General features: G+C 45.8%; 1 protein-coding gene across 5 annotated transcripts in view; it reads right to left on the reverse strand.

Annotated features, from left to right (window-relative positions):
- Window positions 1-26,643, reverse strand: part of LOC146036043 (cytochrome P450 2H2-like) — a 76,288-nt gene that overhangs the window by 12,743 nt on the left and 36,902 nt on the right. For 3 of the 5 annotated variants that reach the window (XM_083159814.1, XM_083159810.1, XM_083159813.1), the window contains 2 exons: window positions 24,467-24,608; window positions 17,468-19,936 (listed from right to left, as the gene is read on the reverse strand). In XM_083159814.1, coding sequence (XP_083015940.1) covers window positions 19,755-19,936; window positions 24,467-24,608 — 324 coding nt within the window. In that variant the 3' untranslated portion in view covers window positions 17,468-19,754. Of the gene's footprint in view, window positions 1-5,706; window positions 5,868-9,618; window positions 9,769-11,969; window positions 12,133-13,161; window positions 13,474-17,467; window positions 19,937-24,466; window positions 24,609-26,643 lie in introns of those variants that run through there. The other 2 variants (XM_083159812.1, XM_083159811.1) reach the window with 2 other exon arrangements.

Here is a 26,643-nt window from a genome sequence, read left to right on the forward strand (position 1 = left end):
TTTGGTCCATTCTCCTGCCTTATCAATCTATAACATCTACTCAGCAATTTTTTAGGCCCACCCACTCTTATTGCTCTCCTAATTGGGTTTTCCACTAAACAAGGGGGACCATCTTGAAAGCGGGCGGCCAATGCCGTTTTTAGCTGAATATACCGATAGAGGTAACCCTTAGGTAAATCAAATTCTGTTTTTAGTTCTGCAAACGTTTTGATTCGACCGGGGAGATATATTTGGCCCAATGTTGTTACACCGTATTTATTCCAGACCTCACTAACCTGAGACACATTTGGCTCTCTAATAATTGTTGGGTCATCAATTGGATGGATTGGGTCAAAAGATTGGATTTTAAGCTTTTTATTAACTTCCTGCCAGATTTTTATGGCTTGCTTAAGCAGGGGTGGATCCTTAGGGATAATATTTGTTTGTAGTATTCTATTTATGGGGCTATTTCTTGAAGAGGTTATTTCCACTAATGCGTGGGCAGTATCACTATCCTCCGTTTCTTCAAACCAAGGTCGTAGTAGGGCTAATTGAGCCGCTAAGTAATACGCATAAAAATCTGGAAGACCCAGTCCACCTGCCCCTTTATTTAACATAAGTTTATTCAATTGTACCTTAGGCCGCGTGTTGTGCCAGATAAAGGAGGAGATATTACTGTTAAGTTTGCGAAAGAGCTTTTTAGGAAGAGGAGTTGGTGATTGTTGCAGCAGGTACAACAGCTGGGGAAGGACCACCATTTTAATTAGGTTGATCCTACCCGTCACTGACAACGGAAGTTTCCCCCATGACTTAAATTTGGTTTCTATTTTATTCAACATTGGAAAGATGTTCTGCTGGGTATAGTCCTCCGAGTTACGGGTTATTTGTACCCCTAGATATTTAAATTTGGATGTCCATACTAATGGAGACGGAGCTGGAAGCGTCTGAGGCTGCGTATCGCCAAGGTACAGGATATGGGATTTATTCCAGTTTATTTTCAAACTAGAAAGTTTCCCAAAATCAGCAATCACCTCGATGGTCCTCGGGAGCGAAATCCTATAATCATACATATAGATCAATACGTCATCGGCGTACAATGAGACCACATCTGTACCCTTGGCGACCCGCAGGCCACGTATGTCCCTATGTGATCTTAGCGCGCAGGCCAGGGGCTCAATTGCTAACGCAAATAAAAGGGGGGAAAGGGGGCACCCCTGCCTGGTGCCTCTAGAGAGCCCAAAAGATAGTGAGGTCCATCCGTTTAAAGATACTCTGGCTGTGGGTCGGTTATAAAGTAGTTGTATCCACTTAACAAAGTTGGCCCCTAGCCCAAATGCCTTAAGGGTGGACCATAAATATGGCCATTCCACCATATCAAAAGCTTTGGTAGCATCCAAAGATACTACCGCTGGTTGGCCATCTGGTTCTAGGGGCAACTGCAAATGGGTGAATAACCTACGCAGATTAGTAGAGGTTGACTTACCCGGCATAAAGCCGGACTGGTTGGGGTGTACTATTTTACAGATATATTTTTTAAGTCTATTGGCCAAGATTTTCGCCAAGATTTTGGCCTCATTTGATAATAGGGAGATGGGGCGGTATGAGTCTAATTTCAATGGGTCCTTTCCCTGCTTTAAAATGAGTATTATCTTTGCTTCCACCATAGAGGGAGGAATTCCCCCTTCTTCGAAGCAACGCAAAAGAGTATGGTGGAATTGAGGGGCAATAATATCAGAATGTTTTTTAAAGACCTCTGCTGGAATCCCGTCCAGCCCAGGGGCCTTATTACAGGGCAATTCTTTTATGGCCTGGCAGACCTCGGTCAGTAGTAATGGTTTGTCCATATCCTGGCTTTCAGCATCTGACAGGGTAGGTAGTTTACAGTTTTCTAAGTAAAGAGAAATTTCCTCTGGAGTACATTGACTCTCGGAGGTATAAATAGTCTGGAAATATTTGCAGAACATCCCCCCAATTTGCGGGGTGTCGTAGATCTGCTGACCTTGTGAATCCGCTATAGGTCCAATGCAAAGCGGGGGTCCCTCTGCTTTAGCCAAATAGGCAAGGTAGCGACCTGTTTTATCCGCTGATTGGTATGCCCTAGCGGACTGATGCAGCATCAGTTTTGTGTTTTCGACATGTATGGCCTCCAGCCAGGTTTTTTGTGCCTGTTGCCAGCTGTTTTTTGCTAATTCGTTTTTGTTCAGGAGGTATTCAGCTTCCAACTCCAAACAAGCATCCTCCATTTTCTGCAAATGTTGCTTCTTGGCACGTGTAATTTCTGATATTTGCTTCCTATATACCCCTCTCATATAAGCCTTAAACGCATCCCACTCAGTGGCCGCCGCTGCGGAGCCCCGGTTCGTATCCCAAAATTCACCCCATAACTTAGTCGTCTCCTCCACTTGCCCCAAATAAAGCAACCATGCTGGGTTGAGTTTCCAAAACCCCTGCCCCCTCGCAAGTCTATCCGAAAACTCCATTATTACAGGGGAGTGATCGGATATACCCCGAGGTTTATATTCTATAGTTTTTACACGGGTATTGAAGGAGTGTGATGTTAGTATCAAGTCTATTCTAGAAAAGGTCTGGTAGGTTGGCGAATAGCACGAAAATCCCTCCATCCTATATCCCGCATGAACCCGGCAAATGGGGTACAGGCCGTTGGAACAGTGGAAGAGCCTCCCCTCCATCTGTCCAACACAGGGTCAGAGATGTTGTTGAAATCCCCGGCACACACCACCTCTACAGATGGGTTGCGCGCCGCGAATGCCACCGCCTTCGCCAGGATTTCATACGAGAACGGAGGGGGGATATATACTGCGAGCAGTATCAAAGGGAGTGAATTGACGGTACAATCCAGAAAAACAAACCTGCCTCCTGGATCTATTTCCACCCTGTTGTTAACAAAGGCCAACGATTTCCTTATAAGTACCGCCACCCCTCTGGAGGAGGTCGTAAACGAAGACTGGTATAACCAGCCAACCCAGCGTTGTTTCAGGGAGAGCAGTTTACCACCTACCAGATGGGTTTCTGAGAGACAGACAATGTCCGCCCCGTATGAGCGCAACTGGTTCAATACCAAAGAGCGCTTTATCTTATTATTTAATCCCCTTACATTCCATGCTAAGAGCTTAATCATTTGTTATTTTTTTTTTTTTTTTGTATGCATAGGTACACCGTTTTACAATGCTGACACCTGCAAATTTATATCCAACACATCCCTTTCTATGTGGCCAACAGGAAGGGAAGTGGGACAATCCCAGACCGTGACAGGGGTATCTAACACCAACACAAAAAAAGTACATTCTTATTCTATTGTTTTCCAAGCGGATCCAACCCACCCCCCACCCCTCCCCCCACCCTGTATACCCAATCCCGATAGGCATACCTGCTCCCCACCCCCCCAAAGCAAAAAAACGAAAAAATATAGACAACCAATTCATAAAAGAAGAAACACTTTTGAAATATTTGAAATAGGTAATGGAAGTCCCCAAAAATAGAAAAACCATCGTCGTGAGGGCTGACGAAAAAAAAATGAAAAAGGGCCACCCCTGAACGGGGGTGAGCGCACCCCCCAGCAGGGTGCAAATATCATGTTTATTAAGTGTCACTACACAGGCGCCTTGCGCCTAGAACCCAACGGTTTTGTTTCCAGCCACTGGGCTGCCTCATGAGGAGTGGCAAAAAAGTGGGTCATGTTGTTATCGACCACCCTTAGTTTAGATGGAAAGATCATGGAGTAGCTGATGTCCAAATCGCGAAGTTTCCTCTTAATCTCTCCATACTTGGCTCTCTCCTTCTGGATTTCCAACGCAAAATCTGGATACACCGCAATTTTGTTACCATTATACAGCAAAGGGCCATTTGCCCTAATTGAGCGCATCACAATGTCTCTGTCCGCATAGTTTAAAAATTTTACAATAAATGTACGCGGTGGGGCACCCGGGGGAGGAGGCCGAGGCGGTACTCTGTGTGCACGTTCTGCAGCAAACTGTGCAGTAAATGCTGCTTTTCCTATGGTGTCCGTCAGCCATTTTTCGACAAATTTTTGGGGGTCTTGCCCCTCCGCGTGCTCTGGCAGGCCCACAAACCTCAGGTTATTACGCCTGAGCCTCCCCTCCATCTCTATCATCTTGGACCTGAGATCGGCAGTCTGTTGGGTACACTGATGCATCTTATTAAGCCATTGGTTATTAATGTCCTCCAAGGATGAAATACGTTTCTCCGCTTCGTCCATGCGGACTGTAATTGCACTAATGTCTGATTTTAGAGACAGGACTTCCGTTTGTAGATCTTTAATTTGCCCGGAGAGATGTTGTTCGGAATTAGTGATAGCGTCTAGAACCTGCTGAAGCGTTGGGACATTTATTTCTTCAGGAGCCATGACTTTAACGGGGGTGGCATGGGGAGTTAGACTTTTAGGCTTCGTCGGCGTGGGCTGAGGTGTTGAGGATGGGGTCTGGCTGGTATTGCTTGCCTGTGACCTGGCAAATTTCTCCAGCCGTGCTGCGGCCGTGGCATTGCCAGTTTTGCCCATGACTCTTCCCCCTAATGGACCTGCTACCTCTATATAACCGCAAGAATTGATGTGCGGTCTTCACGTATCAGTTAGGGACAGCTCTCACCTGGCCCGTTATGATAAACTATATAGTGGGTTATGTTCTGATTTAATTGGCACTGGTACACTGGTCCGCTCTCACCAGGACCTTCGGTACCTATAAGTGCAGTGATCCAAGTAGTACGCCCAACAGGGGGAGCCTGTACTCAGGCCTACCACCAGCAAAGTATTTAGTTATAATACCACTACACCGCTTTTTAGCACCCGATGAATAGGAAGGCGACGGGCGTACAGGAGTTTTTACTGCGGCCCTGCTGGTTCCTAATTGTAGTATGACCTGCTCGCCTTTCCGTTCTCTGTTGCTCAGACACAAATGTCAGCCTTGTTTCACAAGCTGTGACCAGCAATGTCTCTTATAATAAGCAACAGCTATTCACCAGTTAGGGGCAGCTCACACCTGACCCCTTCAGGTTTGTGCAGTGCAAGTAACGGCGTTATCAGATAAGGTTCAGAGCATGCACCTTGCATTTATACTGAGGTAACAAAGTATGCTGCAGCTTTGTGCAAGTAGTCAAAGAATGTCACTATTTTGCAGACAGGCACCAAAGCTGAATAACACACAGAAAGTTCACAAGCACTGATAGGGCATTTTTGTGCTATGGCACCAGCAGATCACAACCAGCAGAAAGATAAGAAAATTTAGTATACTGCACCCAACGCCCATGGAGGGATTGATCAGCCTGTGGTATCTCTTGGAGGATTTCTTTCACTTGCCATTACCATCCATTTTGGTCTCCAGGCATCGCTTCAGTAGCACACGTCCCCAGCTCTGTTTGTGTAGCTGCAGCGGTTCTAGAGCCTTAGACTCCGGCCCCCCGTGGTCCCTGTCCAAGGTTTGTAGAAATGCAAGTTTGTGTAGGGACACAAACACGAGCACCCGGACCGGGCTGCTAGACCCGACACAGCGCTTCCGGACGCCGCAGCATGTGGCGTCACTCTGGCTGACAACGCTCAGCTCTATGGTTCTGCCGCCGGGGAGAAAATACAGCTTTCAGCGCCTGTGTAGATAGCGAGACATTCCCTGCTGGGGAGCTCGCACACCACGCTTCTCACTCCCGCTCCGTCGTGGCCCCGCCCCCCCTTCTTCTCAATTGTTTCTTAATATTTACCTGACCCCAGCCAGAGGTTAATAGCTTAAAAGCATCTGTAATATATGTCATAAGGGCCATAAGTTTCTTGTCCTCGTAGTCAAATCTGTCACCAAATACAATGGAGCAAATAACATTGGAAACAGCCGATCGGAGTAGACTTGTTGGCTCAAATGGAGTTCCTGTTAATTATAAAAAAAATAGGCCTTAGAGTAATAGCAACATAAAAAATAGTAAAAAGAAATACATGCTCATAAAAATATCATTGGTTCACATAGGCTAACGGTATATTCAGTGCTATTTTTCAGCAGGAACCATCAGGAACTAAGTTTCTGAGCCTCTAAATATGACATCATCAGGAACTAGGTTCCTGGACATATTCAGGGCCAAAATGTACTTTCCACAAGATAAGTTTTATTTTAAAGTCACTTGTGAGTGCCTTAGTTTCTAAATACAATTCTCTCACACACTTTCTCTCTCTCTCTCTCTCTCTCTCTCTCTCTCTCTCTCTCTCTCTCTCTCTCTCTCTCTCTCTCTCTCCCTCTCTCTCTCTCTCTCTCATCTTCCTGCATGACCATGCCCCCATGCAGCAACTATGATTTACTCACATCATGGGGCTTATGCTGTACTTTTGAGCTGCAGGCTGTGCATGAATGCTGTTAAATTTGCCTATATTTTTAAAGCAGCAATCGTTTCAATGGGAAAATAAGTTTAGCTTTGCCTTTTAAATGATTTCTGCTTTAAAAATAGGGGAAAGACAGTGATACCAATGGTTAGATTTTACTAAAGTGTGGATTTCAAAAAGTGGAGATGTTTGCCAAAGCAAGCAATATATTTATATGTATTTATTACCAGTGTTATAGAAGCACCAGTAAAGTGATTAAACAGCAGATATGTTTTTCCCAGGTTTCTGGCCTATGCATTTTAAAGCCCCAGAGTTTGTGAAAGGGATTAGAGTTTGGTTTTTAAGTAAAAAGCTGGGTAATGGGTCCTGGGGGTGTGGATGTGAGAATGAAGGGAGAGATCAATCCATGAGGTCCATTTCAGGTCTATAGACCATCTGCCTGAAAGCAGGCTAATAAGTGCCAGCTGATAGTTGTGTCAGGGCATGGGCCAGGGTCTCACTACAGTACCTGGGGAATTAAGCAGAAGGCCTGTGATTTATCGACTGTGAGTACTGTGACTGTGTTTGTGGAAGGAGCATTAACTAACAGAGAAACTGTTTCCTTGGCTGTGTATTTAGAGGTGACCAGTGTAGCAGTACAGTAGATTGAAGTTTTGACTAGGGTGCCGAGAATCTTTACACCAGCCCTGGAGCCAATTGACCTAACAGCCTATTTTTGAATTGTGGCAGGAAACCAGAGGAAGAGCCATGGTGGGAATTGGACCCCAGACATCAATGCAGTGAGCAGCGGCGTAACTATGGCACCGCAGCCCCCGCCACCGTGGGGGGGGCGCTGTGCATGTGGGGGCGCCGGGGGCTGCGGTGCTATAGTTAAACCCCCCCTCAATCCCCCGCAGGCTTACCTATCGCGCTGGTCCCGGCGGCTCCGTTCTTCTGCTGAGGACCACCACAAAATGGCCGCCCCCATATAGCACAATGTTCTCTGAAACTGTCTGCTGTATGGGGGCGGCCATTTTCTGGTGGTCCTCAGCAGAAGAACGGAGCCGCCGGGACCAGCGCGATAGGTAAGGCTGTGGGGGGATTGAGGGGGGGTTTGCATGGGCGGCGGGGTGGCGGGGTAGGGGTGCTTGGCAGGGCGGGGGGGCTCCCAAAACGTAGCTACGCCACTGATACAGTACTTCCCATCTGTACCGATTTTCATGCGACAGGGATTTTTTGTCTGTCCCATGACATTTTGCGCCTACACAGAGCATCTATTCACGGAAGACAGAGGGGCTGGGGGCATGCCAGAAGCTCACAGAGCGCTTAGCATGCCTCCATAGTGATGAAAACTGGAGGCATGGCTTGTGGGAGCATTATTCCCAATAATCCTTGCCCCCTCTCAGTGCAGTCACACACTTTTTCTGGCGGCGGTGCGGCTTCGTCGCACAGAAGTCTTAATTATAGAGTAAGAAGCATAAGGATGTGTGACATACAGTATAGGGTGGAATTGAATGCCGTCTGAGTTCAGTGCAGTGCAAGATGTCTGCTGAATTATGACTTTTTTAAAGGGGCATTAACTTACAAAGCAAAACCATGCCTGTTAAGTTAATTCCCCTTTAAAACACGTCAGAATTCAGCAGACATCTCGCACTGCACTGAACTCAGGCGGCATTCAATTCCGGCCATAGTGACTTAGGTGTGTGGAGCATAGTGTAAGGTTAATGACAGCATGTGGCATATAGTGCAAGGGGCATTATGATGTGTGACGTAATGTTTAAAGGGGGGGCGCCAGAAACTTTTTTGGCTGGGGGGGGCAAAATTTATAGTTACGCCACTGGCAGTGAGGTAGTAATGCTAACCACTGCATAGTCCATGCTGGCGTGAGGTATGGGAAAGCTCACTCATATAAAATCTCTGTCTTTTAATTTTTTCCCAGATTAGAGACTGAATTACATGCAGAAGCTACATGAAAAGCCAATACAGGTGAATGTGGACATATCTGTAAGCCTGAATTGGTTGACTCCAAACTAAACACTGCAGCAGTATTTGTGTTCCATATGGAAATAAGACATACTCTGAGCATCTTTGTAAGCAGCACCTTCACAAAAATATACTAATACCACAGGAGGCATCTCATGTAAGCAAACACCTTCTTCTGACTTCTGTGATCTTCTGCTGTGTACTAAGAAGCTGCATCAGATCCCTTTACGTGAACATTGGCATACCCTCCAACATATTAAGGGCAAAAATCGGTACACATTCGAGAAGGGGCGTGGTCATTGAAAAAGTGGGTGTGGCCACACACCCTTCCCGAATGTTCACTGGGCATTTTGGCACCCCCACCCTTCACATCTACCACACGCACAGCATCAAAACCGCAGGCACAGCTTACTGGTGGGTGTTCCTGGGAATCCTGTGATGTTCCTGGAGGATGTGCACTGCAGATAATGTATATACTAGGGAGGCAGGCCAGGTTCCCGGCACCCGGCCCCTCTGTTAAGGTCGCGGGTGGAGGACACGTCACACCCGCAACCTGACACTTGAGCCCCAGCTTCACAACCTAGTCGCAGCCCCCTTGTGGTCACGCACGGATCACTCCACATGATGTGACACATCACTCACGACCAGCGGAAACTGGCACCGGCACCCACAGTCACAGAGAAGGAGTAACAGTGCACGCTGTTAAAGCTCCTTTCTTTGACCCCAGAAGCCGGACTCCGGAGACAATAGAGAAGTGGCGACTCTATTACCTCTGGCAGTTAAAAATCGGTACAATCGGTACATCCGTTTTTAGCCGGTACAGACTGGTAAAAAACGGTACTGTACCGGCTAAATCGGTACACTTGGAGGGTATGCATTGGCCATCTAAGTATGGTCAGGAAATTCACGCTTCTGATGCACCTCTGTTTTCTATAATATTGCTGGTCACTGCCTGTTTGTGACCTGAAAACTGTGATAGGCCCTTTAACTTTATCAGGTCCAATGTCTAGTCAGGCTCAACAGCCCTAGTACAAGTAGCACTTTACAATAAGAACATTAACATCGTTCAACATTCAATGTAGACCATTTTTTTAATAATAAGAAAAAAAATACAATTTAATTTAAACATTTAAACCAGACTATTTGAATTGGGAAAAAAATGGACTGCAAAGGGTTAATGATGCGTACTTCCAGAGGCCACAGCCTACAGCTGTTGATTTGCCAAATAGACTGTCAACAGGATGCCAGTAGAGTGTATCTTTGATAGGTATGAGAACTTCTACAGATCTTTTGGTCAAATATCGTCAATAAATAATTTTGGATCATTATTTATTATCTCTGCCCACCTTCGGTCTTCATATATGCCTCAACAAGACACCGGGCCTCCTCCTGGATCCTCTCCTCGATGCTCCTCTTCCCCATTCCAAAATCCCTCATGGTCATGAGGGAGAAGCGACGCATTGTCTTCCATCTTTCTCCGTTACTCATGACAACACCTACAAATTCAGGCATTACAGCGTGTTCTGATATTTCCAATTAATATACAGTATATGCTAAAATTAATTGCACTGTTGACCTACCCGTTTATTCCATTGAACACCGTTGAGTGTATCTGCCAGTGCATGCCTCAGACACTGCACACTACCTGTATGACACTGCTCCTATATTGTGCTACATTAACCCTGTATTGTCTCACATTCTACATTCTACCTGGATAATAAACTAGCCTTGCTTATGCTAGTCATCATGTGGACTGGCCTCTATCACATATCGATATCATCTATTGATGGGTGCCGGATGATGGCCAAACAGTAAGGGTCTCGACAGTCAGTGTACCGACACCGGAATCCCAACTGTTCAAATTCTCAATAGTCGGGATCCTGACTGACTGGGGCTATTCTCCATGACGAACATAGAGGGAGAATAGAACCAACAAAGCCCACAGCGTAACAAGCGCATGAAGTCCGTAAAGGAGCTTCTTTGTACTCGCCCCCCCCGCCCCCCCCCCCCCCCCCCCCCCCCCCGTCGGAGTAACAGCCATTGGATTCCGATGTCAGTATACTGACTCGGAATCCCAACTGCCGGGCAGGCAAACCACACCCCAATTAACATAGGCCCTGCCAATTAAACAAGGTGTTATGGGCTTGCTACAGATGTGCCCTCATACATCTAGCCTCCATAAACTGTGCAGTTAGCAATGCAAACTGGGAGTGAGATGACAGGTCAGGATAGAGATGACCGGTTTGAAGTGAGCTGACAGGTCGGGAGTGAGCTGGCAGGTCGGGAGTGAGCTGGCAGGTCGGGAGTGAGCTGACAGGTCGGGAGTGAGATGACAGGTCGGGAGTGAGATGACATGTCAGAAGAGAGATGGCAGGTCGGGAGTCAAATGACAGGTCGGGAGTGAGATGACAGGTCAGGATAGAGATGACCAGTTTGAAGTGAGATGGCAGGTCGGGAGTGAGCTGACAGGTTGACCTTTTGACTATTGACCTAGACACTGTCGACCTACCCGTTTATTCCATTGCCACCGTTGAGTGTATCTGCTGGTGCATGCCTCAGACACTGCACACTACCTGTATGACACTGCTCCTATATTGTGCTACATTAACCCTGTATTGTCTCACATTCTACCTGGATAATAAACTAGCCTTGCTTATGCTAGTCATCATATGGACTGGCCTCTATCACATATCGATACCATCTATTGATGGGTGCCGGATGATGGCCAAACAGTAAGGGTCCCGACAGTCAGTGTACCGACATCGGAATCCCAACTGTTCAAAATCTCAATAGTCCGGATCCTGACTGACTGGGGCTATTCTCCATGACGAACATAGAGGGAGAATAGAACCAACAAAGCCCACAGCTTAACAAGCTCATGAAGTCCGTAAAGGAGCTTCTTTGTACTCGCCCCCCCCTGTCGGAGTACCAGCCATTGGATTCCGATGTCAGTATACTGACTCGGAATCCCAACTGCCGAGCAGGCATACCACACCCCAATTGATATAGGCCCTGCCAATAAAACAAGGTGTTATGGGCTTGCTACAGATGTGCCCTCATACACCTAGCCTCCATACACTGTGCAGTTAGAAATGCAAACTGGGAGTGAGATGACAGGTCAGGATAGAGATGACCGGTTTGAAGTGAGATGGCAGGTCGGGAGTGAGCTGGCAGGTCGGGAGTGAGCTGACAGGTCGGGAGTGAGCTGGCAGGTCGGGAGTGAGCTGGCAGGTTGGGAGTGAGCTGGCAGGTCGGGAGTGAGCTGGCAGGTCGGGAGTGAGCTGATGGCAGGTCGGGAGTGAGCTGATGGCAGGTCGGGAGTGAGATGACATGTCGGAAGAGAGATGGCAGGTTGGGAGTGAAATGACAGGTCGGGAGTGAGATGACCGGTCAGGAGTGAGATGACAGGTCAGGAGTGAGACCACAGGTCCGTGCAACTAAACTATCTTCAAGCCTCCTATTTTTTTTTTGCTGAAAATGCATTTATGAAATTTATTTAAATGATATGTTCATAAGAATAAAACATAACCTTAAAACTGTATTACTACCATAAAATGACTTGGTCTTTACCTCCTCAGGGTCTGTGTAAGCAGCTGAGTACAATTGGTTTATCAGAATGGCAGATTTTGTAGCATATTGTTCAGCTATTACATTAGGTAGTAATTCAGTACTTTTACTATCTTTTCAGGTTTCATACCATAATCCTTCAAGAACAGTTCTGTGAATTTCACATTCCCTCTCTCGCTAAATGCATCACTGCGGTCAATAAGCGCCTCCTTCACAGCATCGTAGCCAATGAGCATAATTGCACGATTACTGGCGATGTAGAGGGTATATACAGGTCCATACTTCTCACTCAGCTATAGAGAGACATACAGTATACATTGCATTATAGCAGTTGTACTGGATGTTGTTTAGACACCATTTTATGCAGTCAGTTAAAACGGTATTTAATTTTTTTTTATATATTTCTACTATTTATTTGTATTTTTTTTTTGTATTAGTAGAGGTTCTTTTTGTGAGAATTGCGGTAGGCTGGGGGGATTCCGGGAGTCTTGCCCAGTTTCCCGGGGGACCAGAGGCGGACCAGATATCCGGGAGCCTCCCATCCATTCCAGGAGGGTAGGAAACCCTGCAGTACAGGCAAAGTCAATGCCCAATGCAGTCAAGCAATTATTTGCCACTGCTTATGCACCAAAGCTGCACTGCACACACGTGCTGTGATTTATTAGCATTGTACAGTGTACTGCACAGACAGAGGACAGAGCAGGGGCGTAACTAGATATTTGTAGGCCCCAAAGCAAAAGTTTTTAAGGGCCCCCTAGCTAGCAATTGATTGTGATACATGTATGTAAAACATATTATTTAGACAGTAAAGATGGGCCCCCCTTCAGCACTGGGCCCCATAGCAGCTGCACCCCTTGCACCTATGGCAGTTACGCCCTTGGGACAGAGTGATGTGCAGTCAGCATTTGGGCGGATAAAGGGGGTTAGGTAGAATAACACAGAAGAATTCATGTCGACCATGTCACCGTCGACCACTCTCCCATCGCTCTAACGCTGGCGTCTAACTTCTGTTACTGTCGACCTAGACGCGGTCAACTATCTTTAGAATACTTTTGCCATCGATGGGGGAGAACCAGATGTTTTTTTTTTTTCAAAGTGCCGGGACACAGAGCAAAGCCCCGCCCCAGACACACGTGAAGCCCCGCCCCGTGTTTTGATTGGCCCACAGGCCAATCAATCAAACACAATGGCTGACCATCAAAATGTAAAAATATCGATGGTCAGCCATTGCATAGTTTAGCACTATCGATGGGCAGTTGCAGAATTGCCATTGATGGCAATTGCAACGATGTCCATCCCTAATACATAATAACCCAGCTTACCTTAACCACGGATTGCGGAAATTCTGTCGTGCTGATCTGCATGATGTTCCCCAGCAGGGGCAGAGGTGTGGGCCCCGGGGGCAGGTTCTTCTGTGATATCTTATTCCACCATTTAACAAGGTATATAAGAAGAGTGACCCCAGTAGCCAGGAGAAGGGTCCCTGTTATATTCAGAGCCATGCTAGGCAATGCCTGGGAGCTACAGTATGTTGCTTTGTGTTTGTGATTAGACAAAGCTTCAACACTGAGCTACATTCCAGGAACCGGAAGTGATCAGTATAGACAGAGATGGGTGTGTTTGACATTGGAGTCCTATAGTGTACTGTACATGAACGCTGTGCATTGTGCATACTGACAAATGCTTTGTGCTGAGCAGTCGTTATAAGGATAGTAAATTACGTTTGAGGAACACAGGATATTTGCAGCTTTACAAAAATACACAAGTACTGTACATGGAGAAAAGTTCTATAGAACTAGCTTGGAAAGCAATATGGGACAGGAATGTTGTAATGCAGGAATCAGTGTTTTACTGCAAAGCAAAATAAATTCCTGCCATGACTTTGCATTTCAGACACAGATAAGATAACCCTATCAGCATGTAACTACTGTCTGAAGGGGTGTACACACTGTGATATTTTGGCAGGAGATTTTGACTAGATAGTCAAAATCTCCTAGAAGTTTAGCCAAAACCTCCCTATTTTTCTAGACGATATTGTCTAGCATAGATTGCTTAGCATAGATTGACTGTGCAGGCAAGGTAATTCTGCCCTGTACACATGGTCCCTTATTCTGGTTGGTGCGGTAATGTCCGCGTGCGGTCGGTCCGCCGATGTTTTGTGTCTGCGCATGTGCAGAGGCGTCTCTGCGCATGTGCGAGCGGAGCGTACGGCCAAATCCCGCATGAAATGTGAACACTCCGAACAGGGGGTGGAGAGGGGCGTGAAGGGCTATTTGGGCTCATTACCATATGCATACGCCCCGCGTTTCATGGGCGTTCCCATGCAAACGCTGGGCGTATGTATGGTAATGCAGTCGTGACGCACGTGTAGGGGGCTGACATATGACATCGCTGGATGTCAGCTGCCCGCCCAGATCCCTGCTTTTGCACGGAAAAATGTCCGTGTGGTCTGAGGTTGCGGGAGCTGGTGGACCACTCGGTCCTGCATTCGATGGTCTGCGACCATCGAATGATGGGGGAGGTTCCCTGAGATGGAGGAGAAAAATACACGTGCAGTCCGTTCGGCCACCTTCTTACCGCGTACGGACGGAGTTGGCAATCCGTATGGAAGGCGGGGTTTCGCACGCACGGTCCTGGCCACATATTCGGATCCGGCCGCACCGATCAGAATAAGGGCCTTGGTGAGATATTGCCTAATGGCCATTTTTGACTAAGCAATTTTGAGAGAGATGTTGGCTAGATGCACTGGAGATTTGGACTAAGCAATTTTGTCTAAGTAATGAGTAGTCTATAAAGCCTTGCCTGCACAGTCTATTTATGCAGGAGAAAAACTGGGAGATTTTGACTATCTAATCAAAATCTCCTGCCAAAATCTCACCGTGTACAAAGGTGAGGTTTTTTATTTAGTACCTGTGTATTATCACGGCGCCCACGGTTTGCATCGAAGTGCATCTCATCGCATCGCATGCAATATAGCGGCATGCAATGTGATGCGATTTTTAATTGTACAAGCACCCTGATGGGTAATTACTATGTTAAATGCACCCCCATTGTCAACGCCACCCCCCCTATCAACGCCAACCCAAAGCGTGGTGAGCGCAGCAAGCCATACTCCCACTTTCCACGTCGGCGTGGAGTTGATTTTAGATCGTGTGGATCGGATTACTTGACATGTATTCCGCGTCTCCTCGTGGGGCTTGCTGCGCTCGTCACGCTTCGGGCTCGGTGGCTCGCTGTGCTCGCCACACTATCTAAAGTCAACTCCACACCAACGTGGATAGTGGGGGTATGACAAGATCGGAGGATGCGTACCGCTGCCCCTCGCGGGCTCGCTGCGCTTGCCACGATTCGGGTTGGTGCTGATAGTGGGGGTCGCGTTGACAATGGGGGTGCATTTTACATTGTAAGCACACATCAGGGTGCTTGTACAATTAAAAATTGCATCGCATGCCATTTTGCTGGCATACGATGCTATGTGATATTTAATTGTACATTGCGGGTCATTGAATGCGAATATCGCATCACATCGCATCGCATACCATTGCATACCACTAATTAAGGTATGCGATGTGATGCGATGGGCGCCGTGATAATACAAAAGTACCTTTTATTTAAATGTCCACACATTGATAGTGATTTCAGTCCTAATAACCCACAGGATTTAAGGGGCCTACACACGGGGAGATGTGCTGAGCAGCGTCTGCTCTTACCTCTGCAGAGGAGGGGGGCTGGCATTGCCAATCCCTGTCCCAGCCGGTGGTACCGGTCCCTGCTGTGGGGACGGCACATGCACAATAGCTTCTTTGGTACTGTGCATGTGCTGGCCCCCAGTCTCTATGGGCTGCCGCTCAGCAGCTCATGTAGAGGCATCTCGGAGGGAGGGAACACCTCCCAGTGCGACTGCCTTGGGTGACTGAAAGGTCAGACTTCCAATAGGAAGTCACTGCAGTCACAGGGGGAGATTCTAAAAATGCGGTAAAAACCCTGTTATCAGGGTTTCTACTTCATTTTGGGATGCTTTAAACATCGCCCGCCGGGTTACCGCAACGGGGGGGGGGGGATCGCCAGAAAAATCTGGCAATGCCCCGTAGAAGCCTATGGGCTTCTACCGCGACCCACCACCGACCCGCACCGACCAACCCCCCCTCACCTGTGTTCGGGCAGCACAGAGCTGTGCTGCCCGGACCTGTGACCTCCTCCTCCCTATACTATGATCCTCTTCCGGGTGCAGGGAGGAGAGCCCGCCGCAGCAGCAGCAGCACTGGGTAAGGGAGTGCCTGCTCTTGTGGCAGCACAATTGTTGTTCCCATTCTAAATGGGGAAAAGGCAGACAAAATGGCTGCTGCAGTTAGAGAAGGGGAGGGGCGCCAAGTGGCACATGGGCTAAAGCTGCAAAATTCCTGGGGGAGTGGGCAGACAGACCTGTCTCTCCTACCCCCCACCTGTCTTGGACATGGTCTCCCCTGACTGGTGCACAGCTTTATGTGTTCTGTCATCCCCACTTCCCCTGCGTGCAGTAGCATGCTGAGTCTGGACACAGTGCACTACAGGGCCACTCACAGCCACGGTCCAGCCAGTGGCTTAACTATAGCCCCGCAGCCCGAGGCACTTAGAAAGTGAGAGCGCGGGGGGGGGGGCTATTGTTACCTGCTGCCATCTGCCTGGAACCTGCCACCAGCGCATCAGTCTGCGGTCCCAGCTCTCCCTAAATAAATAATAAATAAGTAAACAGTTTTTTAGGATGCTAGAGGAGGTGGAGGCCTCCTCTAGTAGCAACCTTAAAAACGGTCTGCTGTATAGGGGCAGCCATTTTCTGAATGTCACTATACTTGGTAAAGTGCTGGGAAATGGTGCTGATCATTCAATGTAAATGTATCTATCTCTCATTCCTTTTTTCCCAAAAAATATAACAGTGTAATGTGGGCTAGGTGATTGCTAGACTAATGAGGGAGAGAGGGAGATTGCTGCTTTATCAGGGAGTCTCCTGCAGAAGGGTAGGCAACTATGAGTTACACCACTGGGTCCAGCTTCCATTTGTAGAGCCTGTCTGTGAGGCAGTAATCATAGGTGTGTGTTAGGGGTGCACAGGCACACCCTAATTCTGTGAATACCTCCCAGCCACTAGCAATACCAGCAATACCTTTTACCAAATACTTTTGCATTTTAGAACTGTATTCCATTAAAAGAAGTGCCCAACAATCAATTATGTGCGTTTTGCAATATTAATTGTACTAAACCATTGTTATATCACTACATAGCGGTGTCATCCATATATGTTTTTGACTTTATTTGCATGTACTGTTACACAGAGTAATTAGAAGATAAAAACTGAAATAGGCCGGATATTATGGAGTGGCTGAGAGACGTTTTATGTTGTAGCGAGTGCCAATAGAAAGTAGACACGCCTGATTGGCGGTATTAGATACACCCAATGGTCGGTGTTTGACACTCCTAATAGGTGGTGCTAGACACACCCTGTTGACGGTGCACCCCCTAATAAAATGTGCAGTAATGCTAACCATTACACCATCCGTGCAGCCCCGTTGATGTGGGTCCTCCCTATGGCAGATAAAAGAAGGGAGCGGGGAGCAAGTCTATATATTCGCTTACTAAAAAAAAAAAAAGATATAAAATTTATAATCATTATTTATTTATTTACAGTTTCTTAAATAACACAGCAAATTCCATTGTGCTTTAATGAGATATATTTAAGAGAAATGCTTTTTCATGGTTCTAGTCAGAGATCAGATAATAATGTTAAAAATAGATGCAAATAGGTGTGTATTATATTTTGTTCTACATATCTATCAATTATGTAATTCAAGCATTCCCAACCTCGATCCTCAAGGCACACTAACACTGCAGGTTTTACAGATATGTAGGCTTCAGCACAGGTGTTTAAATCAAAATAACGGCAGTATAATTAAGTCACCTGTGTTAAAGAATAGATATCACTAAAACCTGGACTGTGTGCCTTAAGAACCATGGTTGGGAATGCCTGCTGTCATTGAACAGTACAGTTTAGGATTTATACTTAGATAAAGTACTACTGTCCTCTATTGTCCAAAGATTGTATTGATTTGTGAGACTAAAGAACCAAATAAATAATTTCAACAGAGATGGAAGTTATTAAAGGATAAAGCATGGGAAACACATTTGAATCTTTTTGGTGAGAGTCTCTTCCAGTAACATCTAGAATACATGATGCAACCAGAGGTCAGGATTTTGAAACAAAACAGAAAAGAAATAGGCCCACATGTGGTTTCAGAGGCATCACCCCCTTCCAGGGTGAAAACTGGGTGCCACTGGTTTTACACATGGTGTACATGGAGGGTGATTCTGGTTGACTCTTGGCTTGATGGCTTGAAGATGATGAAGGATGGTGATGAAGAATTGGGAGGTTGTATTGGTTAAAGAATGGGTGTAATAAAGAAGACAATTGATTCCAATAATGAAAAAATTGGGAAGACTGACGGAGTTCGGAAAGTATTTTGCAGGGAATGCTGACGGAGTTCGGAAGGTATCGGTCAGACAGGACCGGAAAGAAAGGACTAGTTTAGGCTGAGACTACTGCGATGAAGGTTGGCATTCACAATGGAGCAAAGGACAGGCTGAGCTGAGGACAAGCAACAGGCACTAGAATGGCCAGGAGTCTACCCATTGGAACTGCATGGCTCTAAAGACATTTTGCACTGACCCTGATTCAGCCTAGACAGCTCCCCTATATACCCAGAGGGCAGTTGCCATTGGCTGACAGGGCAGGGAAACATAAAATACTCTGGTCTGGCCCAATAGCCCTTTTGCCCATAACCAAGATGGCGGTGCCGACCTCCCTTCACCGCCTAGGACCTATTTGTTTCCGTGTTGCGCGCCCAGACCCCATGCCTCCATGCTCCCCCGCTACCCCTGTCGCCTCCTGCCTGCCATCTGGGACCAGCCACACACATGACAGCTGCCGGAGGACACAGACAGGCGATTAACATGCCCGCCGCGTACCGCTGTGCCTGCATGTGACAGTTGCTTTGCTAATGGAAAAAAAAAATATGTACACTACAGGTTGTGCAGATGTAACATTTGCAGAGAGAGTTAGATTTGGGTGTGTTATTTTGTTTCTGTGCCAGGTAAATACTGGCTGCTTTATTTTTACAGTACAGTTTAAAGTACAAATCCCACCCAAATATAATGCTCTCTGGACATGTAACATCAGCCCCACCTGCAGTGCACATGGATTTATCCACTAGCAAACCAAATGTGCTTTGTGAATTAACTTGAATCACCCCCAATATACCTAAGTCCAAATGCAAGACTTGCCAGTAACAGTAGGTCTATAAAAGGCAGATAATATGGGAACAGCTGACTACTGTGTTTTGGCTAAAGGCAATATCTTTGCTTATTCCAAAGATAGAATTTCACTTGAAACCAAAGCAATAAAAAGATATACTACAATAATGAAATTGTGTTATTTTTTTTATTATATTATCAAGTTACAATATTCCCCTTTTGAAGCAATGAGGGCCTTATTCTGGTTCTCTCTCAGAGGCAAATTCCTTCTCAAATGGACAAAACCATGTGCACTGCAGGTGGGGCAGATGTAACATGTGCAGATATAATTATATTTGGGTGGGGTTTTTCTTCAAAGTGAGATATATATTGCAGTGTAGAAATAAAGCAGTCAGTATTTTCCATGCACAGAAACAAAATAACTCACTCAAATCTAATTCTCTCTGCACATGTTACATCTGCCCCCCTGCAGTGCACATGGTTTTGAATAAGGCCCCATGTGCTCATGAAATTTGGGAAAGGGAATATATTTTGACGTTAAATTGTTAATAACTTCATCGCTACTTAAAATGAAGTATTAAAACATTACTTTTTGGTTCTGGTGTGATGTTTATACCCTTTGCGTCACTGGATGTTAACGAGGGACAACAAACATCTTATAGGGTCTTGGACGAGAAGCATTGGTCTTAGGTTCCGGTGTTATGCTTATTTCATTATTGTCCATTGTGGTCTTCAGTGTAAACCTTTGCAGTATTGTGGTGAGGAAGAGGAAGAGTTCCATCCGAGCCAGACCCTCCCCCAAACACATACGTTTCCCTGCAGAGACAGAAGGAAATATAAGTTGGACAGATTCCGATGAGGTAAATGGTGCTTACCTTAAATATTTTAATTAGACTTTCAGGATGATTTGTTTTATACAAATGTCTACAGTGTGTATTCTGCATATGAAAATTGAAGAAAAAAAAAACATCTATGTGACCATGAGCACCAAGAGGGGGTTGTTCAAAATATGCAAGCCTGCCGGAGATATTCAGCCACGCACACACAATGGTGTGATTAAGGGGCAGATTTATTAAGCTTGGAGAAGAGATAAACTGGAGATAATGCGGAGAAAAGGTAAAAGGAGATAAAGCACAGCCAATCAGCTCCCAACTGTCTTTTTCAAACACAGCTGATTGGCTGGTGCGTTATCTCCTTTTACCTTTTCTCCGCTTTATCTCCAGTTTATCTCTTCTCCAAGCTTAATAAATCTGCCCCATAGTCCCTTGTGCAGAAGGTACACACAGGTTCTTGAGTTCACAAAAGGAATACCTGTACTTGTTCCCCTTCCCAATCAGTGCCTTTTATCTGTCCCCCTCACAGGTCAATTAATCTGTTCCGTTCTTTTTATGAATTATGAATAATATTATAATGGTCACTGAGACAGCATGCATATCCCAAATATTAATAAAAGAGGTGCTGTAACCATGTATATTTTATAGCGGGTATTACATCCAGGGCAATTTTCATCAGGGGTAAAGCACAGCAACATAAACCAGCTTGAATCAGTAAGAAAAAGGCGCCAGTCCCGCCCTCAGCTGCACCTCCAGGAGCTGTCACTCAGCACCATAAGAAGTGCTAGTGGTGTTTTTATTGCATGGGGGCGCGTCATCAGGGATTCCCTGTGACGCTTGCTACTGTAGCCGTGCGACCCAATGCACTTCTTGTGAGTGGCATTATCAGTTCACCAGTTAGCTACCTACTGTGGGGCTTCTATGGACACCCACATGGAGTGTTGTACTGTGCAATGAGATCCCTAGTTGTTATATATCAACAGACAATGTTGCAACATTGAAACAAAGCATATTATAAAACAGACACATTTAGAAATGGTACCAAAACAAGGATTATGATCATCAGTCAAATCACGGTTATCTAAAAAAAGTAAATGCAATTATTAAGACAATTAGCACACGGCAGTGCCACGGTCAGACATAGCAATATAATATGTATGCAGTTAAATCTTCAACCACTGGAAAAGCCCATCAGTGGCCACCTCACTGTGTCTCAGCACAGTTCCCTTCTATGTCCCTCACTCCCCGGCAGCACTGGATTGGACCAGAAATCCGCCCCGGCATTTTGAGCATGCAGGCACACATGTAGAAGGCGGGACCATTGCAAGGCGAAGGCGGGACCCTTATATGCCAGAAAGGGGTGTGGCCCCATAAAAAAGAGGCGTGACATCACATAATGGAACACATCGTAATAATGCCCATCACATATTATGACACACACACACAGTAAAGGCCATTACATGTAAGGCTACACAGCCTGCTATGCACATTACACATGGTGGCACACAACATAAAGCATTGCATGCCCATTACACATTATGGGCCATGACAATTATTCTTGCTGGCTGGTTGCAAATTTACCTTGTGTGTAGTGAAGTCTGAGTCTGTACTGCAGTGCAGGTTGCAGTAGCCACAGCAGAGAGGCGCATAGGGTAGGAGCAGGAGTCAGAACAAGAGTAGGACACACACAAGCACTTACACAGCAGGCCTGGACAGATCCCACCACACGTGATGACGTGATGCTAAGATAGCACCCCACCGCTGTGCCGTTCAGATACCCAATAGATGGTTGGGGGTACCTCTGGGCTGATGGAAATCCCAGGAATGTTGTCCAGCAAAATAAGTTTTCAGAGGCTCAAATGGTCACTCAGCAATGTGTTAGGTGGTCCAAGTGGATTAGGTCAGTCAGCCACAAATAGTTCAGCGACGCGTTTCACTCCACTAGGGAGCTTTTTCAAGAAAACTTATTTTGCTGGTCAACATTCCTGGGATTTCCATCAGCCCAGAGGTACCCCCAACCATCTATTAGGCCACAGAACTGCAGGTCTTCATCCATCAAGGCTGCCCATGGGGTAATCAGCATCCATCTACACAGCTATACATCATTGAGGCAAGATAAAAAAATGGAACATCACCACAACTCACCATAACCATCTGGTTCAGTAATACGGTACCGTATGGACTTTCACAATCAGTCAAGACACCACTGATACCTTTTTTCCCCCAATTTTTTACTTACCACTTTTTAGCCATAATATTGGTTTTATTATTGCGTGGTTTACATGTGTTTTATTCTTTGTTAATTCATTATTAACCATTTAAAAAACCTAATATTGGTACTAGCAATACGTAATCATTTACCAAATTAGCGCAGTAATTTTCCATTTTATTCCTGGTATATCTATTGGGGAGTGACACCCCCATATATTGTACTGCAGCTTGACACCGCAGCTCTAGCTCCTGCACCTCCACAAGATAACCTACAGTAGTTATCAATTTTCTTTTTATCATATGCTGGTGTGGTTGGCCCTAGGTTCCTCCTAATGCAAGACAATGGTAGACCTCATGTGGCAGGAGTGTGTCAGCAGTTCCTGCAAGATGAAGGCATTGATGCTATGGATTGGCCCGCCCATTCCCCAGACCTGAATCCAATTGAGCACATCTGGGGCATCATGTCTCGCTCCATCCACCAACGCCATGTTGCACCACAGACTGTCCAGGAGTTGTTAGATTCTTTAGTCCAGGTCTGAGAGGAGATCATCAGGAGCATGCACAGGCATTGTAAGGGAGGTTATACAGGCACGTGGAGGCTACACACACTCCTGAGCCTCATTTTGACTTGTTTAAAGGACATTACATCAAAGTTGGTCAGCCTGTGGTGTGTTTTTCCACTTTAAATTTAAGTGTGACTCAAAATCCAGACCTCCATGGGTTAATAATTTGATTTCAATTGATCATTTTTGTGTGCTTTTGTTGTCAGCACATTCAACTATGTAAAGAACAAAGTATTTAATAAGAATATTTAATTAATTCAGATCTAGGATGTGTTATGTTAGTGTTCCCTTTATTTTTTTGAGCAGTATATATATATATATATATATATATATATATATATATATATATATACAGATGGGTCTGTTCCCATCCTTGCAGGGGATGGCGCTGGCGTCGCCAGCCGCCATCCCCCGCCAGCGCCATGGCGATCGTGAGAAGGGGGCGCGCGCGCACGAGAGGCGCGCGCGCCCCCTTCCGACGGCGCTTCCAAACGTTTCCCCGGGTCCCCGCCGGCTTGCCGGCGGTAACCCGGGGTCCCCGCCGCCTGCCCGCATCCCCCCTAACCCCCCCCTAACCCCGTCCGTCTCCCTGAGGCGGAGACGGACAGGGTTTCCGCCACGCTAGCGACGGAGACTGAGACGCGCGTGCGCGTGAGACGCACGCGCGTCTCAGTCTCCTCGCTGGCGAGGCTGCTGGCGGGTCGCCAGCGCGTACGTTCTGGCGACCCGCCAGCAAGGATGTGCATAGGCACATACTGTATATATATATATATATATATAGATGATACAGGGGGTGTGGTACTTGCTGGGTGCCCTCATGAGTGGGGATGATACTAAGAGGAAGAATGTGCTGCACTCCATAAATTTTATTTCAATTTAGTGAAAGTTTTGATGCCTATCACCATCATTGGATTTGTATTTAGTTTTGCCAAAATTGCCCTTGTTTTTTTCTGGGGTTTGGATTTTTTTGTTTAGATCATAAAAACAGCTCATATCTAAGAATGTTGTCCTGTTTTTGTTCCTACAGTATTTATAACCCCAACAACATTAATTTCCACCTATTTCCAGTCAATTGTGACCACTTCACGGCTCACAACAATATTGTTTTCATCCAGACAGGGTGGCAGTTTAATAACCTATTAAGCAATGCTCCAAACACTGCACAATGCAGAGAAAAGAGGTGCAAGATGGAATTGTCCTTGCGCCCTCCCACCCTCCATTATTTTGTATATATTAATCAGGACGTGCACAGTTTAACAAACCAATCATTTTAGTGACCGGGACTGCGACGCTTGGCTGAAATGATTGGTTTGTTCGTGCCCCACAAAACAAGCTGTCAATGGGCAATTCACATTGCTGGCAATGATCTCTCCATGCACAAACTGGCTTTACATAGTCAAGATGTCCTCATCGTCCTTCGATTCCTAGCCCCCGTCAGTGTGTACACCCTCTTCTTCACACAATATTAATTGTAAAAAAATGCAATTATATGGGATGCAATTCTTGTGTGAATCTGATTCCGGGAAGACAATGTTCATCCTCGTTCGGGGATCCAAGTCTGGCAGGAATACCAAAGTTGTGGCTCGGCCAGACTTGAATACCCAATGTTCGGAGCAGTTCGAATTACTAGGAATCTGAACCACTCATCCTTAATTATAATCATCATAATAATAACACTCACACTTTCGATAGTTAGCTAGCTGTAACTGAAATAGTATCAACTACTACATTTGTAGTACCTGCAGAAAATGGCATGAAAGCATCACTCTTCTTAAAGCCACCATTCTCATCAAGAAAGTGTCCAGGATCAAACTTATCTGGGTTCTTGAACTGTGTTGGGTCTTTCAGGACCGAGGTCAGGATGGGAAACACCAAGGTTCCCTGAAATAATTTTATGAAAATTAGATTTAATTATTTTTTGCACCGCACATGAAAAAGGTGCAGGGGTTTGGTGGTGACCAGAATCTAAAATAGCAAAGAAAAGTATCAGAAGTTGCTAAATATTGGCAAAAAAAGAATAAAGCAGAATAGTAATTCATAATAGATAAAGCCATAAAAGTAACAATAAAAATAATAATGATAATAATTGTATTAATAATATATTGTGCTTTTCTCAGTAGTATACTGTAATTCAGAGAGTTAGATTTTCAAAAAATACAGAGACCATAAACTACAGTATATATAGAGGTTTAGATCTGCATGAAATACAGACACCATGGAGATGTTATATACTGTAGGTCATACTTGCCTTCCCTCCCGGAATGGCCGGGAGGGTCCCACAATTCGGGTCCCCCTCCCCCCCCCCCCCCCGGGAAGGTGGGCAAGTGTCCCGCATTACACCACAGCCCCATGGCCCCCCCGTCTCCACGGTATAAAACTCCAATTTCCGTGGGTCCGTGGGGAGGGGGCGTGGCTAAAATGATGCAAATTGTGCCATTGTGCATCATTTTAGCCCATCCAAGGACCAGCGAATGAATGTAGCTATCTGTCATGGGGGTGCGGCTTGGTGATGTCAGTCTTGCCCCACCCCCAAAACTAAGCCACGTCCCGCCCCCCTTTCACTCCTCTCTGGTTTCTCCCGGAGAGGAGTATTAAAAAGTCAGCATGTATGCTGTAGGTATGTCAGCCATTTTGGCTCATTAGTTGAAAGTGGTACCGTGTTTCCCCGATAATTAGACCTACCCCGATAATAAGCCCTACCCCAGATTTGGAACATTTGTCCAAAATAAGCCCTCCCCCAAAAATAAGGCCTATGAATTTTCCCATAGATTTTATTAAAGTTATTAAAATGTAGCCCTGCTCAGCCCCGCTCAGCCCTGCTCAGCCCCGCTCAACTCTCCTGTACCTGTACGATAATACCGCGGCTCCCGTTCCCAGGGATGCATTGCGGTAGGCACGGTGTGACGTCACGCCACGCACATCACGCCGCGCACATCACGCGGCTGCTGAACAGTACAGCCTGTACAGCACACAGCGCCGACAGCACACAGGGGCCATCAATACAGTTCTGGCTGTCTCGGTAAGCAAACCGAGGTTTGGGGCCATCAAGAATGTGGGGGCATGTGGAAAGGTTTGGGGCCATCAAGAATGTTTGGGCATGTGGAAAGGTTTGGGGCCATCAAGAATGTGGGGTCTATTAAAATAAGCCCTCCCCCAAAAATAAGACCTATGGTCTTTTTTGAGAGGAAAAAAAAATAAGACAGTGTCTTATTATCGGGGAAACACGGTATTCATCCTACCCATGAAGGATCCAGATGAGGCAGCCATTAAATGTGGACTACATAAAATGACACTGGACATCATAGGCAATGGTGGTTATAAAAATAATAGGGGGCATATTTAGACATTTTTTTATTTACTGAATTCATGTCACACCCTTTTTACATTATTTTTGTAGCTCCTAAATGTATCCAAGCAACTTTGGAATTTTCTGAAAATTGTCCTACAAATTGCATTTTTTTAAGTAAGCAAATTGCATATCCTATACCTGTATAGAGAAATGTAATTTCTTGAAAATTGTTAAATTGTAAATAAAAAATAAAAAAAAAATACCAAAGGGAGTCCTCATCTTCTAATAGCATCATGCAGGCTTCCCACTATTCCCATTCCTCCTGAAAACCGTCACTCAATGGGTTACTTGCTAGTACTTGCCCAGGTGCCTTCCTGGGGTTGGATAGGGTTCCAGCTAAAGTATACAAAGTTTTGAAAGGCGACACTCAGAGACGCTCTAATAATAAAGTGCAATGGTGCATATTTATTAGCAACGTTTCTGGCTATTTCACCTCTTTCTCAAGCCATACAACAAGTGACTTGTTGTATGGCTTGAGAAAGGGGTGAAATAGCACGGAACGTTGCATATAACTATGCACCATTGCAATTCATTATAATAGCGTCTCTGAGTGACGCCTTTCATATC

The sequence above is a fragment of the Crinia signifera genome, chromosome 9, assembly GCF_055691185.1.
Source record: "Crinia signifera chromosome 9, ASM5569118v1, whole genome shotgun sequence".
Taxonomy (NCBI): domain Eukaryota; kingdom Metazoa; phylum Chordata; class Amphibia; order Anura; family Myobatrachidae; genus Crinia; species Crinia signifera.